The 20,110-nt window shown below is 26.7% G+C and overlaps 1 protein-coding gene across 1 annotated transcript; it reads right to left on the bottom strand.

The window, feature by feature from the left end:
• Positions 1-406: 406 nt before the first annotated feature.
• Positions 407-19,256, bottom strand: LOC132921522 (SEC14-like protein 4). The gene is made up of 9 exons (XM_060984588.1): positions 19,023-19,256; positions 9,568-9,640; positions 7,456-7,499; positions 6,497-6,824; positions 5,034-5,114; positions 4,698-4,897; positions 3,197-3,345; positions 2,123-2,274; positions 407-1,816 (listed from the first exon to the last, which is right to left on the bottom strand). Exons 1-9 carry the CDS (start codon positions 19,077-19,079, stop codon positions 1,686-1,688), a joined length of 1,215 nt encoding a protein of 404 aa, XP_060840571.1. The 5' UTR covers positions 19,080-19,256; the 3' UTR covers positions 407-1,685.
• Between the last annotated feature and the right edge of the window lie 854 nt (positions 19,257-20,110).

Raw genomic sequence — 20,110 nt, 5'->3', positions numbered from 1 at the left:
ATATAAAATGATAGTATAAACATTAGGTGAAAATTTCAAGTTTTTGCGATGCCTCGTTTTTGAGTTACATTAAAAAAACAAACTGATTTTTCAAAACGTCCTTTGCCTTTTTCTTTACCTATTATACTTAACCTTACAAAACGCACCATTTCAATACTAATTTTAGTTACTTTAAATAGATGTAGGGGTATATAATTAAATAATTATAATATCATAGTAATAGTTACAGGACAAGTGAACATTTTGATATCGTGATTACTGATTACAATAGATAGTGAATAACTTTATTATTTATTTTCTACAATGGTGTGGTGCATATTTCGGTTTTTTTTTTGTATAAAACATTTAAGTTTTATTTTTTTGTTTTAAGCAGGGATTATATGAATATAATACACCTAATCGTAAATCAGGTTGAAAACGATTGTATTTATTTTTCGACATATAGACATATATATAGTATAATAAAATATAATATGGTATTCACATTTAGGTTATTACTTATTTATGACTTACTGGGCATAAAATGATACAGAGCTTAAAAATGAAATGCTTTATAGTTTATTTTAATTAATAATAATACAAATACGTAAATATATAATATTAATGAATAATTAAAACAATTATATAAAACTGAAAATACAAATCAATAATAGGTAATAATATAATAATAATATTACATAGTTTGTATTATTTTATATAAATAAAATAAACAAACATTCAGAAAATGAATGTTTATAAGGTAATAATTTAATAACATAATTCTCAAAAAAAAAAAAAAACAGAATATACATATTAGAAAAATAATTTCAACAACATTATACTTACATCATTAACAAAATGATAATTATTTATAATTAATACTAAAGTTCATAGAATGCTCCTGATACATTATCTAGTTTAACAACTTACGTATCACTTACCTATATCACTGTGGTATTTTAAGGGATCTTTTGTTTTGTTTTTATAATTACTATGAATAATATACCTATGTGGTATGTATAACATAATAATATAATATACATAAAACAAATTATTTCAACTAGTTTTTGATTGAAGGACAACAATAATTGTCTATAACACGTCATTGGCATTTAAAAAAATATATCAACACATCTTTTGAAAATGTTATGAGGTATACTTTATATTGTTAGACGCTTTAATTATTATTGTACTTTAAAACATACACAAATTATTCTCGAGTTTGTATGCCTATTTTCTATTAGAATAAAAAAAAAAATCAAAACATATCTAAAAAATTATAGCAATTTTGATTTACGGATGTACGAGAAGACGTGCAAAGTGTGGACCACTAGTTATAATTTGATCAAATTTCAATAATCGTGTTTATTATCATTTGTTAGCAACACGACTATTTTATTGATCCCATTATACCGTACGTTGTTAAATGTATGGCATAGAATGACAAATATGAATTTATTTTATATTTATAAGTTTATACCAGGCATAGCACGAGTGAGTATTGGCCATTACTATACATTGGTATAGGTACCTCCTAAACAATTAAAAATATCAGTTATACGTATTTATATAAAAGTATATTATATAATTTGATTTGAATTTCTAACGGTTCCGATGGATGTATTATATAATACAATTAAAATTACTGTTATTATTAGACATTAGTCATTAAATGCTATTATACTTTTACACCGATCTTATGTAACTTATTCTTCCATATTCACCATCTGATCGATCGTACCGATGGTTTTTTCTTTTACAGGCAATGTGATTCGAATGTTGTATGCGAGTTTTTTGCCACGTATGAAACTGTAGCTGTTGTCAAATACTACCGTATCTGTTGGAACATAAATCGTTTTCAATTACACATGATGTTAGCGATTTCGATACGTATAAACGGCGCAATTTTTATATTTTAAACGCGAATTTTGTACTATTTTTATGTATAGAATAATATAGAATATTTAAAGATTAAACTTCAAATCATTATTAATAAAAACAAACTATTCACATAACATTTGATATAATATATAATATATATCAATATATTATAAACGTGTTTGATTCGCGTGAAAATTAAACAACTTTGCCTGGATATGTTAAAACTTAAAATATATATAAAGATAATGAAAAAACAAATTACATTCTCCAGGATGCTTGCATTTGATGACTCCAATTTCTTCAAACTCGTGGCATGCGACTTTCTTTATCGGCATCACTACTGTTTGTATATTTTCTGAATCTGTTGCTAATATACCAAATTTGATATCATGTCCCTCTGTTTTGAACTGCCACCTTATGTAAAACAGTTACACATTAAAAATTTATAAAAAAAAATACATTATTCTGTTTCTGTATATCATTTTAGATTCTGAGCGGAACGATGAATGCATTGATTTTACAATGATAATATTAATATGTGTGTGACGTGTGTGTTTTATTATTATTATTATTTTTTTATTTGTAATGTGTTAATACCATTTGCAGAATAGTCAAAATGTATGTGAGGTCTTTATTAAAAATTCCCAGTATTTTTTTTAGTAAGTAATCGAGAAAAAAAAATAAAACAAAGAAATTAAGAAGAAACGAGAATTTTCACGCTCAGCCAGTTTTTGAAAAATTTTATTTTATTATTTTGTTATAGTTAAAAAATAAATAACTAATGAAACTTAAATATTTTGATGCTTTTTGAGATATTTATGAACAATTAAAGTCTCGACTTTTTTTCTATAAATGTCAACAATTTTGTTAAAAAATATATATGCTTGAATATTTAATGCAAGCTCCCGTAACATTTTTTAATACTGAAATTAAAAGAGCAAGTTGACCATAAATCTAGAATAATTTTTATAATTGTTTAAAGTAAGAATTTTAACGAATTCCGTCAAAATTGATAAAATTATTTTGTATCTAGTTAAAAATGTATAACATTTTCAATATTCATACGTAAGTGTTCCGTTTATCATGATGTATCATTGAATTCAAATATATTGAATACATCAATTTTAGTGATCCAATTGATACCTATTAATAACTATAACTACAGCGGAGCGGTGCCTATTTGCACACCTTTCTTTTTTAACATTTGACTAAAATCTATTTTTCTATGTAAATTGTATATCTTATAAAGTTATAAATGTATTATCATAATAATTGAAAAATAATATAGAATTTAAATATTTATATTATTAAATTCATATTTGATTGTAAAATTTACCTTAGAAAACTTTGTGGTACAGTAACTGTATGTTTTAGGTATAACTTATCGCCTTTTTTTATATTCACTAATGTCATGTCATCAGAATTTGTAAGTTTCTTGTCATTTTTTGAATATAATTCCTTTGGTACTTTTCCGCCTTGATTTATCTATAATAATACAAAAACACATTGCGATTAATTGACAACAAAAAATAAAATGTTTTCAATATTCAAAATGGTATTGTTGAATATTAAACTATGTTTGGCTCGTAATATAAGATAATAATATTATTATATACTTTTTTATAGTCGATGTCGATATATCGTACAGATTGTATTCATAAAATATATTTTATGTCATAAATTCATAAATGTTCGGATTGCAATGAAAATAAGCTAGTCATCTTCATAAAGTATGTATTATATGAGTTTATAAACAGAGCACAAACAACTGGATAAATTTAGCTTTTAAATTAATTGATTTTTTAAAATTGACATTATACTGCGTCCGTTCATTTATTTAAAAACAAAATGATACGGTGCCACGCGCAATATATTTATCTTTAAACTCACAAAACTTTATTCAGACTAATAGAGAATTAACATATTACGTAGAACCTAAACTATATAATAGGTAGATACTTGGCATTCGTGGTACTTGACAGTACATTTGTTTTATAATATGAATATCCACTAAGAAAGGGTTTTGCAAAAGTCGCATTTCAAAAGAAAGCGCTCACACAGAAACTTTTTTAGATTTTTTTAAAAAAAACATTATATGTTTTTAATTGAATACATTTTAGAACTGTTTATTATATTTGGTCAAAACCATCAATTTAACGTCGCACTCAACACATAGGTACTTGTAGTATTTTGTACAGCTATTATCATATATTATTATTACGTATAATAAAATAAAATGCGTTTTATTCGATTACTGTTTGGTATTATACAGATTACATCGAGAAGCGATAATTTTTGTTCAGTATTGCGATGTTTGTATTCTTAACGAGTTACTTGGGAATATCCTACATTAGTAGCGATAAATGTAAAAGAGTAGAATAAATAACCACGGAGGCGGACACAAAGCCACGCATGATATAGCATATTATATAGCATATTTTATAGTCATTAATTATTTGATATACGCAAATATTATGATTCGTTTGGATGACGCGCGAGTCAGATAGATGACTCCTGGACGTATATTATGATCGCGTATTAAGCTATTATACATTATTATTATGGATTTTTTTTTTTTAAGGAAATGATCATAAAAGGCGGTAAGAGTAGACCATTTATAACACATTTAACACATTTCCGTGGCGCCCTATCAAAACTGAGTGAAGGTAATTGGAAACAAAAAAATTGAATAATCAGTTTTTACACGCACGAGCATTGAAATAATTCATTTCGAGGGTGCGCAAGATCAAACACTAAACTAAAATTCAAAATATGTGTTCCCAAATAGTTTATCAATTAAAAAAAAATAGAAATTATTAAGACGTGTTTTGACTAGCCTTGGTGATGTATCTGGGGTCGCCATCAGGATCCCTCAGATCGCCGCCCAAAAACGCTGGGTACTGGTCGCTGTCGATGGCGCTGGCCAACGCAGGTTTCCACTTATTCGGGTCTGCTTTATATATTATGAATTTGTTCATTGTGTTGCCGGTCAGTATGTTTTTAAGTATGTTGAATGCAAAAGTGAACACTTTGGGAGCTGAAAATCGTAAAACAAATAACATTGTAACATAATATACCTATATGTGCATATTATTACATAATATGTATATATTTGTCACGGAAATGATCTGTGGTTACTGGTTAGATAAATTATATACATAAAATATACTCACCATTAATCGCGTGACATGCCTTCAATATTTCTGGGTAATTGGCCTCGTACATTTGCAACAAGTTGATTATCATTTCGGCCGCTATGTATTATAACAATAAATTTCCAATGTCACATTGCTGTTATTTAAATTTCTTAGTGGTCCCATAACAATTTATGGAAAATGCAATTAGTTGTGTGACGTATTATCGTCGAAAGATCAATCTTAGGGTAGAATTTGAATGACTTAACACATAAAGAAGCTGATCAGAATAATTAACTGTGATGACATCCATGCGATACTATAGTAAACGGAATACGTTTCAACCGACCTCTAAATAATTTAATATTGTCCTAGACGAACCGTACACGAACAACTATCAATCATTAACAGCTCCTGTTCGACACTTAAATAATATAGTTACCTAAAAAGTTTACCGTGACGATTGACAACTATATCGATGTGAGAACATACGATGTTATGTTCTCAATATATACTAGTTATGTTTATTTAAATATATATATATATTAATATAGTTCTACACGTTTAAATTAAATATAAAATATCTAATTCATCAAGAGTAAAGCAAAATCACGAAAACAACATGGTCATAAATCTCAGTGACACTCGAGAAAATCATAACTTTTTATTAATTGTTCTGTTGTTTTTTATAAAGTGACTTGTACAATTACTTTGTAATTGAAGTAGTAATAGAAGTATTATAGTGCCTTAAATGAAATATAGTTTAATACATAAACAATGAATTGTATGAAGTATGATAATATTTCAAGTTACAACCATGATATAAAAACAGTAAAATTTAAAAGACATATGAATGACATATCATAACAGACAATTATAACATAATCATAATCATAATTATTTGTAAGAGAAGAGGCACTAATTTTATCATTACTAATATTTAGAATAATAAAACTCGTTTAATAACTCTCGGTGATTTTACATAAAAATAATACCCATCGAAACTTGCTATACTGCTATCATATATTCATATTTTTATAATATAACCATATAAATATATAATTAAGTTTTAATGTTTGTCATAGACATTCAAAATGTTTGACAATTCAAACTCCAGTGAGTAACTATTATGTCAATTATGTCGATTATACTTAAATAATATATTTACGTATTAAACTATAGTCATATCGGGGAGTCAATGATTTGATTTAGAATAAATTTATTTTTGGAAAATATCTAGTATGTTGCACTTATTTTAAAATTGTACTCTTTTTAATTGCTTTAGAGGCAATCTAATCAGTTTTTTAATTTTTTTAATCTAGTACAGCATAATTTTATGAAAATCTGAACATATTATATAAAAATGTTTAATATTGAAACATTTTTTTTTGTTTTATAAACGTTTAAAATCAACACAAGATTGTGAGTAAAATATGAACATAATAGTGACAATGCAATATTATATGATAAGTATTAGTAAGGATGCTCGCATAATAATCTACCTGGTTTCCAAGTGAATTGTCTTAGGTTAAAGTCGGTCAGGTCGACAATGCAGCACACCTGCGATGCTTTTGGACCGTGCTTCAGCGACGATTGCCTAGCCACTTCTAAGTACGAGTCTAGTTTTTGTGCTAAAAACCTGACCATGTCTTTCGGCGGGGCTGACTTAAGCAGGCCACACACATCGAACCCGGCGAATGGAAGCACAACAACCGGCGATCCTTCCTTGTCGAAGCCGCTGATACCACTCGGCATGTAGTCGACCAGCACTTGGGGTGGCTGCCAGCCATCGTCCTTGTTAATCGACCACTCTTCCCGCCATTTCATTGACTACAATATAACATAATCTACAGTATACATCATACTTAAGAAAAATATATTTATTTTTTTGAAATGTAAATGAATGAATTTTTTCAAATTATACAACATATAATGCACTCAGAATGTAAGTTATGTAGTCCTAATATTCCGATAAAAAATAGCTGTTATTAACTGTTAACAACAATATTCATACAATATTTTTGATATTATACAGTAAATTATACCAGTATATCATACAAGTATATTATACCAGGTGTTCAAAAAGTTTGGAAACTTTTAATTGCTGTTTGTACATTTTAATAATTACTTGGAGTAATAAGAGACAACATTGCTGTACATTTATAAAGTAAAATATTTAATAACCTCTCAATAATTATATCATATTATCGTTTGTTAGTAACAATTAACCCAATTACTGTTTTCAAACTTATTGAACACTCTGTTCACAGTATATATTATATCTATACAAAACTTTTCGAACATTTTAAGAATTTGCTTAATTTGAGAAATTTATTGTTATTTTTTATTTTTGTAATCAAACAAAACCACTAAACAGCTTGTATCATCACTCAGTTATTACTATTCATTGAATGTTTCAGAATAATATTTCTGAATCGTTTATTATATTAAAACTACTTACTGTTCTCAACATGTCTTCTGCTTCTTTTGGATCAAAGTTGCGTGCTATAAAATATAAAATAAAATAAATGAAAATCCAAGTCTATTTAATATTAATTAAATATGAAATGAATCATAAATTTAGCTATAGTTAATTAGATTAATAACGTATTTTCAATATTGCTTAAGTATCACGAATTATTCATGATAAATTAATAAGTGAAAATTAATAAATTGAAAAATACTAAAAATATGAAATCAAAAAATGTCTAATGTTTAACATTATATTATTATATAATACTTATGTCTTATATTAACAGATCCTGCACAGCGTTGTCCGTTACAAAATTAAATAATGGCAGTTAATTTTCTCCGTCTTAAACTCCGTTAAATGTAAGCTACAGATACGTATGTTTAAAATACATTAATTTGAGTAATTTTGACTAAACTAATTACAAATTTAAAACTATATATCCAATTATAATAACTACTTTATTTTCGTAAACCAAAGAGGCAGGAATTTTATTTCAACAAACAAAAATTAAATATTTTTAGTTTTGTATATAATTATATACTTTCTGTTTGCAGAAAAAAACCCTGCATGAGCTATCTTTAAAATGAGAATGTTTTAAAAATATTTTCTTTGGCTAGAGCAGGCACCGCGGGCAACCCGCGGCCCTTGGAACTTTTTGCTGCGGCTCATCAAATTTCAATTTTATATCTTAAAAATGTATATAAATACAATTTAATCATAACTATTATAAAATAATGTTCACATCTCATGAGATAAGCTATGAGCGAGAACGTAATCTAATCGTATATAATGTATATACCGTAATATATATATATTTAATAAATTATATTTTTTAATATTTTAATTTTGTATGCGGCCCTCAATGAAAACTGAAAAAAATGATGGCCCGTATAGGTAAAAAGGTTGACGATCCCTGCACTAGAGCATCATATCAAATTTCAAGTCCATTCGTTTTGTTGTTTTAGAAAAGTAGCGATCAGTGAATGAGTGAGTAGTATTTGGTATATATATACATACATATATAGATGCATAGATTATTTTTAGAATATAATTAATTTATTAAATAAAAAAAAAGCATCAAATTCAAACTTTTGACTACCGATTTTGTTGTTTATTTGTAAATTTAATGGATGTTTGTGATTTTGTTTTGTGTTGCGTACTTTGGTCTTTGGGAATACCTTGTGGTATTTTGTGCTTTATATTTATTTAATATCTATATATATAGGATATTTTTTACCTAAATAATTGTATAAATTAGGTTATGAAGTAGGCCAGTGTAATTTTGCTGTGATGTTTGGTCGCCATACCACTCATACGGGTATTAGATATAAAAAACGTATAATTTATGCGCTCTGATTCGTATATAATGATGCTTAACTTTACTGCTTCCATTGTTTAGTATTGATCGATACACCTGTTTTTAATAATGGGACATGTATACGTCGACATCTAAATGATTCAATTAAACATTGAAACATTTGAAACAGTAAATATGTAAGGTCATTCACTGAGGTAAGCGATGTTAATATAAATGTAATTCACACTATTGTTTTGCTCAGTTCGTGAGATTATCAATTTAAATATGTGTATAGATGAAAAATTGTAATTCACTAAATGTACTGTAAAATATATTATATTTTTATACTAGTATTATTGTATACATATGTGTGTACAAATATATAAATGAAAAAAAAATATAACTGATACGAGATTATCATATAGTTAATTTTTATTGAACCCGGAACTCTGCAATGAATATTGAAATGATAGAACAAATTATATGAAGTTACAATATAGTAACATAATATAAACTAAAAATAGTTATTCACCACCTTGACCACCCTCGATAGTGTGGATAAATAAAAAGCTTTGAATAATGTTTTGATAAAACCAATTTTCCCTCCTTATGAATTATTATACGTATTATAACTATTATTACGTGTGAAAACCGATACACGTTATATTAAAGACAGTGAAGTTAACGGTGTATAATAAAAAAGGCCTGAGCACTATTTTAATCGTATATGATATATTCAGTACTAAACTAATGAAATGTACGCATGTGTTTTGTAAATTGTTTGAAAGATAAAATAATTTTACCTTCGAGCCATCTTAGTAAAAAGCAGTCATCGTATTTATCATCCAACTTTAAGTCTGCAACGCTTCTTCGCAACTGAAACAACACAAATGCAATGTTATTATTATTTATTAAACAAATAACACTACGGCAGCTGTGGCCATTGGTCGAACGACGACTTAAATAATTATAACATAATATATTAATATATAAGATTAGGTATACAATTTGCCAAACGTGTATTTAAATAATATATTGTTAATATACATGTATATTAGTGTATGCGTATTTTATTTTTACTACATTTAAATAACATTAAATTTCTGATTATAACTCTCTCTGCCGATTTAAATAAACGATAATACTAAAATACTTAAAGAATCAATAGTGATATAATAGTTCCTTAAACACGATTTAGTGGCACATAATTGGTACATTACATTTTAGTGAACCATTAACCATTTGTTCATGCAACTCATTAATAGACGATTTTTTTTCTCTGCAAAGAAATATTTAATGATAATGTTAAATATAAGGTGTCATGTGTATGCGATCTATTTGCTGCAGTATGCAGATTTAGTATACCTATAGTTTTTTAGGCTATATTTTTATAGAACGATACGAATGAATTTTTATTGATTTTGAATGAATTACATTTTAAAATATGGTGCAAAATATAATATAATATATATGCAGACAAGTACACAGAAATTAATTTCAGGGGTAGTTAGAATAAATCATAATCAACATAAATTACAAATAAATTTTATAATTTATAACTTATAATATATAAGAAAAAATTGTTTTGGTTTAACATTTGATAGCAGAAAATGAAAATGAAAGCAAAGCGATTTGAACCTTCAACATATATTCTGTATATGTTTCTCATTATACGTAATAATGCCAATATAGATAAAAAAATAACGTCTACAAAAATATTATACCCATTAAAAAAATGTTCAACCCTTAAAATAAATCATGGTATGAAATCACCAATACGTAGACATTTTCAAGTATTAAGCGAATCTAAGAAAATATGGTTATAATTATTTATAACCTAAGTTATATTAGTGTATTACATAATATTATATATATAGTAGTTGCCGTTTATTGAACTCGAGTACTTATAGTTAATGGAATCAAACAAATGGGTTCCGATTTACATATATACTACAACACTTAAGGAGAAAATTCGTCTATTGGACTCACTACATTGATTTGATTAATGGGGTTGATATTGAGGGCATATTTTTAAATTTTTAGTCCAACTCCAAAACTCATCACATATTATATTTTGATGATTAATACTATTTCCTTGACTTATCACATAAAAAAATATTTGAGTTTTGAAAATATTTTTTTTTACATAATAATTGGAAGAGATAATATAAGCACTTGAAAAATAAATATATTTTCTATTCTAATCGTTATAATAATCGTTTGCGGTTTTTTTCTTTGCAAATAACAACACTCATTTGAAATACATTAAATAAATAAATATATAATATCTAATGAATATTTATAAGTAAATAGTCAAATTTAATTTTTGTATTACAGTGCATAAATGCATAATAATATGTACATCTCTTTATTCTTGGACCTTTCGCCTTATATTGACTCATTCAGATAATGGATAGTAATGGACTTAAATACTTAGGTCTAAAAGTGAGTCCGATAAGCGGCGATTAGTATTTTAAATATTAAATATCACATAACATATATATGTATAAAATAAATGGAAAATGTAGTTAGTTCTTTAAATCTATTATAAAAATTATACATTTTATATTTTACATGAAATTTTTAAAATTTACAAAATTGACTTTTATTATTGTAATTATTTATTTATTTATTTTATGATACCTCAGGATTAAAAAATGTATCGTTAACATAATATACACATTTACAATTATTACATTATATAAATTACTTAGTCATCAATATTAAGAGATACTATATTGAGGAAATTGGTAGACTGTTAAGGTTGTTTACTCTAAACAGTCTAAACATATAATATCAAATTTTATAGAGCTACATTTGAATTTATTTTAAAGTGATTGTCCACTGCTCAAAATGTTTTTAATTAATTAGAGCTGATACATATTATTTTAAAATATTGTAAACACTACTATTGGTAACTACTAAATTACGAATCACATACAGACATTTTTAAAAGTTATAAGAGATATTTGTTATTTGTACAGAAATGCTTGCAAGTTACCAACGGATATATTTTGTATACTTTACCTTTATTTATTTGAGTTTTTAGCCAATTATGCAAAACGTTACTGAACGTATTATTGGAAGTATACATAACTGATGATTGGACAATTTTTTTTTGAAGATAATTCATATCATAGGTATTTACTTGAACCTAATCCGGGTTAGATAACTATATCGATAACCTTAAAAACTAATCTTTATAATAATGGCTATGTAAAAATTAAAACCAAATAATTATAAAATATTATGACATATTATGTATATTAATATTATATTATACTTATTTCCTACTGTATTATAGTGTTGCATAAGTATATAACGATGTAGAGTTTGTCAATAATTTAAAAAAGAACACATTTGTTTTCACCTTCTAAATTATTATCCTTCTATTGAGACGGCGTGCGCGCGCGTTAGTTACATATACATTTATTATACGTAAGTCAATGCTATAATGTTCGATGGCGGATAGTTATGTTTATAAAAAGTAAAAATGTACGCAATACGATAACATAAGCAGTGACGAATATGTGTGTGTGTGTGTGTGTGTGTTTGTACCTATAGCAGTTCCCGTTGGTTACCTCTGCCGCAGTTGCAAACGCGTGGACCAACTTAGGCGGTGAAAGTTACAAGGATTGTTTTTTTTTATTTTATTTTTTAAAAGACGAGACTTGTTACACAATCGACAACGTCGTAAATCATTCTCGAAAATCATTCGGCGATTTAGGTCCCCGCCCCTCCAGCATCGTACACATATACATCACACGTCTTCTAATAGATATGTATATTATTATGTGGTATATCATAAACGTGCACAAATATACATCAAGCTGCGGCAGTACCGAGTGTATAATAATAATAAAGTATAATTACTTAATTTCGTATTGAAATCTTACAATATTGACGTGTGCCATAACAGAAAGAAAAGAAAAAAGTCAGATGACCTTAACCCGTTTGTCGGTAGCGGTGTAAGTGCTATATTGACAAAATGAACGACTTTGGCCAACTCAATGATAAAGGTTCGCAATTTTGCACAACGGGAATGCCTAAGCCCAATAGGCAATGACGAACAATTTTTATCAAAATAACAAAACCTCTAAACAAACACCTATTATAGATGATATATTATTTTTTTAGCTACACTTTATTTATGTTTAGATTTGAGTCAGCAAAATACCCATTCAAATGTTTCGCAGTAGAAATCGAAAAATGCACGCAACGCATGCATTACGATAATATTATTTGATAACTGTTATGATAAACTATGCTAAGGTTTTTATGTACAACAGATATAACTTAATGCTATTTGAAAAAAAAAAATATTAAATTTAACTTGAAACAGAGTATTTACTAAACGGTCCAAACGTTTGCAATACTTTCAGTACGCTGAAAAATTATATTTAAAATACATTATTCAAGTACAAAATATCTGGTTTGAGTTATGCAAAGATAATTTTAAAACATCTAAACGAAGACAAATAGCTGTGCCGCTTTAGAAGATTATTTGTTGTCTAAATGCATAGACTATAGGTATAGCGAGCGCCGAGCGTGTGTTGTCACTCTTGGATATAATATGTTAACGACAATAAGATATCTAAAACGTTTTATAAACATACTTTCAAGAAAGTAAAATTAAATTAGACTACGGTCCTCGACGATATAAATACAGTTAAATCATGAGTTGTTCTTGTGTATAAAAAATGGACGAGCTGTTGATAGAATTTCGAAATAACCACTGCGTGTTAATGACTTATGAGATAATAACACAATATGTCTATTACTCTACTAGATATCATGATCTTCTTCTCAATAAACAACAAAATATAGTATGTTCAGGACATAATAAATACTTTCTTTCTATTGTTAAATTAAACAAAAAAAATAATTAAATTATATAAATGCATACAAATTATTCAACGAAAATGACATACATATATTATTATTAATAGATGTCTTTGTAACACGTACAAATTGTATGGAATTTCCACTTTTGCCGTGTGGTTTATTTTTAATTGGAAGTTCATTTTAATAATATACGTTAATGATTTTAGTAAAAATGTCTAACGAAAGACAACAATAAATAATAATTGCATTTAAATATTCTCGAAATATAATAAGTAATAACCAGCGTATTACAATATTATAATATAATATTATTTTATTTTATAACAACTTATTTTGTTTCAAAGGTTGTATTTAATTAAAATGTACGACAACATTTAATATTTTATAAACTTATAATTGATTAAATATAGTATGAGATTGACGTTTGTCCAAAAACAATATTATTACAATTGTTACATACATTTTATATATATAAAAAAACAATAATATGGTATTTATTACTTTTAAATAATTATAGTTATAATTAATTAGTTATATTATATTATTACTACTTGTATTGTGTTTAAATATTTTTATTTTCACGCCAATGAAAATTTGTAGCAGTAATTTGTCACCACACTATAGAATTAACATTAATCAGACTACGGAATCATGATTTATGTAATACACAAGGCCAACATTTTGATTTCCTGATCATTATTTGTTATTCTGAAGAACGAATGGATTTTCGTGCAATGCTCGTGGCGACGAATACGGTATTAAGTAAGAAAAAAAATAAATTCGAGATAAATTGTGCTTTGCAAAAAATATACCAAGAAAGATTTCTAACAAACAAAACGATTATTAACGAAATTTTTATCGAGCATTTGAATTTTGAATATCAAACAGTGCCGTGGAAAAATAAAAATGTACAATTCATTCCGGTTTCAGTATTTGCTCAAAATATTTTGATTTAAAATTTTGGATTTTGTTAGCTAGTTAGGCGAGATTTAAATTATGGTGGAAATAATAATAATTTATACTTTGTTCCAATATTCCATATCATAGTATTATATTAAAAATCAAGTCATTCGAACGGTCGAGAGTAAACCTTTGTACTGTGTATGTGTATAAAATATAATATAATATAGTTACTATAATATTACATACACACACAAACCACATTTAATTTGAATTAAAAACAAACGAAATTATCTAATTTCTATTATTTACAGAACATTGTAATTACTTAAATTTTATTTAGATTTACTGATTATTTTCGAACACGGCTTTCTGAATAGGCAATTTTCTTACACATATGATATAATATATAACCATATTATTATTATTATTTGTAACAGATAATCACTTGTTTGTGTAATCGTAGAATAAATCCAAACTTCATGAATTGAACTGGAGTAACGCTGTAATAGGTATGTGTGCATAATATTGTAATACATATTATGTTTATTTATGATTTTTTTATCTGGTACCTATAATTGACTTAAATTTGATTCAATACGATAAAAATAATATATTATATAATTAACAAAATTGCAGTGTCTATTTAATTACAGTTAATCATAAATGCATAAAAATTAAGAAAACACGAATGACGAGATTACGAAAACAATTAATATTAGAGTTGGCATACTTTTCGTCAATAATTATTACAAGTGTACCTACTATGTGTTTCACGATTTTGAAATATGTTTTTTTCATTTATGTGAGTCGGTAATTTAACTTCACAAGGCGGAACCGCGAAGCAAATAAAAATAATAATTATATCCAAAAACAAGGTCGAAATATTGTTCGTCCGGGGGCTCTGTGGTGACGTCAATCGTATTTGTCTCATCGAAACCGTCTAAGGGTTACCGTACAATAATGTACAAAATGGTGGCACATCTGTTTGTTTTTATTTTATCGTGTCTCACGTAGTCGCGTGACACGTCAACGTTTAAAACGGTACGACTAAATAGCAAATAGTTCCAGAGGACTTAGTATTATCGCGTAAAGGTGAGTTTTCCATGATATACGAACGCGGTGATTTGTGTGATTTTTATGTTTTTATTAATCGTGACCGTTCCCGGAAAACCAGTTCGTCCTGACTTTTTACACAATATAATTATTTACTATAGTGTTGGTTCACGCGTTTTGCAATCGCTAAGAACTATTGTGTAGTCATTATTGTTATTAAAAAAAAAAAAAATTTAAATAAAGTTGAAATATTATTGTACCGCGAACGCAAGCCGTAAGGCGGCAGTCACGGACTTTTCGTTCTTCGGTTTGCGGTTCGGTAAACCGCTTCGTGGCAGAACGACCGTTTTATGATGAACGGAGAGCGTGTTGCAGCTGCAGCCACCTCCGCCACCGCCGTCGTTGTCCGCGCGTCCGTCATCATTAGTGTCAAGAAAAACGAAACCAGACGCACCGCAACGACTGTATATGCGCGCGCGCGCTCGCGCTAATTAAAACGGCTCAGGTTATGAAACTTGTACGAACATTCACAGGTCACATTACTCACAATTTATTATTATGATATTATACGCGTATCTATACGATAAAATAATAATATAATAATAAACGCCGGTGGTAGGTACCTATACCATTATAATGGTTTTAAACTTTTACCAACGATTACCAGATATATTATAATGTAATGAATACAAAACGATAACGTAAAAATGGTACGTATTAGTTATAAGTACGATATATAGCAATATAGTATTTTTATTCGTATACCATTATACGTTGGAAAAGATTTAATATCATTTTAAATTCGAAACGATAACAAATATTAAAAAATGTGTTTCTGTAGTTCATCATTTTTAAGTTTTTATAATACTTAAGCTATTATAAAAACTAGGGGTTTGCGTGAGATCTTAGTACTAGTTAATACAATAGTATTTTACAGTGATAATTTTTGTAAACACCAAGATTTGAACTTAAAACATCTGCCATATACATGTGGATTTTTTTTAATGTAAACTACTTGCAGTCGATTTTTGTAATTTTATTTTTAATATAACAACTTATATTTTAATTTCACAATATGAGGCAGACTATATACTTTTCTGTAATTACTTAGATAGGAGATATAAATAAATAATTGCATATAATACTAAACGTCAATACCATATTTAAATTTAATAAGGTAGTATTAAAAAAAAAAAAAATAACGTTTATATTTTACTATCTAAATATTGTATATTTAATTATTTAACGTAGGCGTTATCTTTTTCTAAAGATTTATACAAACTATTAAAAAGCTTATTTTTCCACTTCAACAAAACTTTTTATAATATTATATACTTACTATGGTATATGCCTTAAAAATGTATATTATGTATCACGATTAATTTTTACCGATAATTTATCCACTATCTTTCAATAATAATTAATATCATAGTTATTTTGAATAAAACATAATATTTTGCATTTTATTATACCATTATGTATTTAACTAATACATTATAAATTATACTTCTTTTTATGAATTTAAATAATTTTTTTTTTTGTCCAACGAGTTTTCCCTCACATTTTATTAATATCATAGTTAGAAATCTAGTTTTGAATATTTTAAATATTAATATTATATATTATTATGTAACTTATTATCAACAATTTTTTTTTGCGTACTTAAATTTTAATAAATTTGTTTGCATATTTTAGATTTTTATGTGTATTTTTTATCCTTAATTTTAATTTCTTATTACTTCCAAGCCTTTATAATAGTTAATAAGTAAAAAGTAACTATGAAAATATAAATAAGCTTTAAACAATCAATGTTTATTGTAATTTGAAATTACGACGTATATAATAATTTACAGTTCATCATATTTAATTGGACTATAAGTACTTATATAAACGTTGAACTCTATTCATATTATATCGAAACCGTACAATATTACACGCATCATAGATGTAAGGCAGAATTATGCTTAGCAAAATCTCAAAATTCACATTCATAAGATGCATTGGCTAGCATATAATATACAGAAACGTGTCGTTAATAATTCATCAACTAGTATATGCATGCATTATGATAACATTATTATGTGCTAACCTAACCTTTACAAGGATCAAATAGACTGATTCCGTATTTCCGTGTATACAATACACATAAATAAATAATATATACAAGGATGCCAATATTTATAATAACGCAAATCACACAATAAGAAAATAAACATTAATACTAAACGATTAAATTTGATTGTTAAAAATAAATTTTTGATTCAGTTATTTCACAATTTGGATGTATCATTAGATTTTCATTTATATAAATGTTATATTAGATATATAACACAATATTTTCGTGTACGGCTTACTATCGTTTCGTTTCGTTTTTACTAACTGTTTTATCAACTAATTTTAATTTGGAAAAATTCAAATAAAACAACACTTTGTTGTGGTTAATATTATGGGTAGGTATTTACTAGAAAAAGATTAAAACGAAAAAGAAAAATATTAGTTAAAGAACTGCGATAGTATTATATTATTACGATGATTGTCGTAATGTCGTATGTCGGGTTAGGTCAGTAATTAATACAACAAGTGACTTTAATCAATGACTGTACAGTGTACATCTAATAATTGTGTGATATCGTATTTAGTTATCGGCGTAGGTATATACGTAAATTAATAAGTTATTTTAATAGATAATAAGATAAACGAAGAAAAATATTATTATATACATCTTTATTCATTGTTGGACGTGGCTAAGATGAATATAATATTGAAGAGAAATTGTATTAAGTTTAACAACTTTATACATTTTTTAATTGTTGTAGCCCTAATAAGATACTTTAATTTGATTTGGTTTCAATGTATTAAACTTGATTTGACATCTGAATACATTTAAAGACTAATTGCTCATAAAAATTGGCATAGTATTTAAGCCAATCTATTAATGATGTCGCTATAAAATAACAAATTCCAAATTTAGAGAATACGGAAATATTGAATATATAGATGAACACGTTTTTCCATAAATAAATAAACAACACAATTATTGACTACCCTGAACTTTTAGAATTAATAACTTTTAAAGTACCTACAGTGTTTACACAACTATTTATTACAAATTTAGGAAAAAAAATTTCATTGTATACAGTTCACTAAACCACATGTTAATGTTTAAATCTTAAATTGTATTTATTTTATGATTGTGTAACAGATTAAAAATTGTAGTAGCTATTAATATTTAATTTTTATATTAGTTCATAATCTTATTGTGTAAAAATTAATTAATATTTATTTATCTCACATTTTAGGTACTTATCGTTTCTAAAAATATTGTTAATTTGGAATTTTACGCGTGTTGTAATATTATTTTCTTGTATAACTACTCTGTAATATATTACCTTTCGAGGGAATTATATTATGGAATAAGATAAATAAAATAAACAAATAATGTTATTATTTATTATACCTTCATCAAAGCGAATCTTTGATCATCGCTCAGATCCAAATCGGTTCTTCTAGACATATTATTGTGTGGTTTGCAGAAGTCGGATGACGATAAAATCGAATGCCGTCTCACAAAACAAGCGATAATGATTATAAAAAAATATATAACACTAGAGACAGCGTATGAAATGAAAACGGAACCTTATTCACATTCACCACGGAGTGGACTCTGTGCGAACTGCCGACCGATCGACGACGGCAGCCACGGCGGCCGACCAAAGGAAATGCAAACGAGGGACATTACGCCCTACCACCCATAGTACGCCTATAATATCATCTATCTGCTGCACTTTCGATACGACCTTAACACACTAATATTAACGCCAATACATACGACGTATTATAGACATGGGCCTAACAGCAATAATGATGAGTATATTTGTGTGCGTATTTGCTTCCTTTGTAATATTGTAAAACAATAATAATAATTGACGACTGAAAATAATGGCTTGTGCTCGTACGACCGGCTCGTGATAATATAAAATAAAAATAAAGTACTAAATAGTCATCGAAAATTCTAAAATGCCTGTAATAGTTGTCGTGTCTGTGCTGCAATTTACCTATATAATAATATAAAGTACCTACAATATCATTACAAGATTCTGCGTGAAGGGCATGTTGTAATAAGGAAAATATTTTACCTATACAAATATTATAGTAGGTATATAATAACATTTATAAATATATTAACATAATATATTGTATTGTAATTACTTATTTGTTATTAGTTTTTATATTATTTAACTCTATCGTGTTAATGTCAATGTCAATGAAAAATTTAAAATACGTTCCGATATTAAGAGGTACGTATGGCTTGTGGAAAAACGGCGAATAAGGGGAAATTGATAACATACCTCGATATAACGGTTGGTCTTAGTTATAATATGTAACGCCCATTACTATATTGTATAGCGTGGGTGCAAAAGGTCGGCGGTAAAAAAACTTTTGGTATATAAAATATGTATAAAAATATTTAACCGTCTAAATATAGAATTTACCGACTTCGATTTTTGTATAATATTTTGTATAATACTATATTATATATATATT

The sequence above is a fragment of the Rhopalosiphum padi genome, chromosome 2 (assembly GCF_020882245.1).
Source record: "Rhopalosiphum padi isolate XX-2018 chromosome 2, ASM2088224v1, whole genome shotgun sequence".
In the NCBI taxonomy this organism is placed as follows: domain Eukaryota; kingdom Metazoa; phylum Arthropoda; class Insecta; order Hemiptera; family Aphididae; genus Rhopalosiphum; species Rhopalosiphum padi.
Note: the sequence above shows the minus strand (reverse complement) of the source record. Positions and strands in the feature narration are given on the sequence as shown.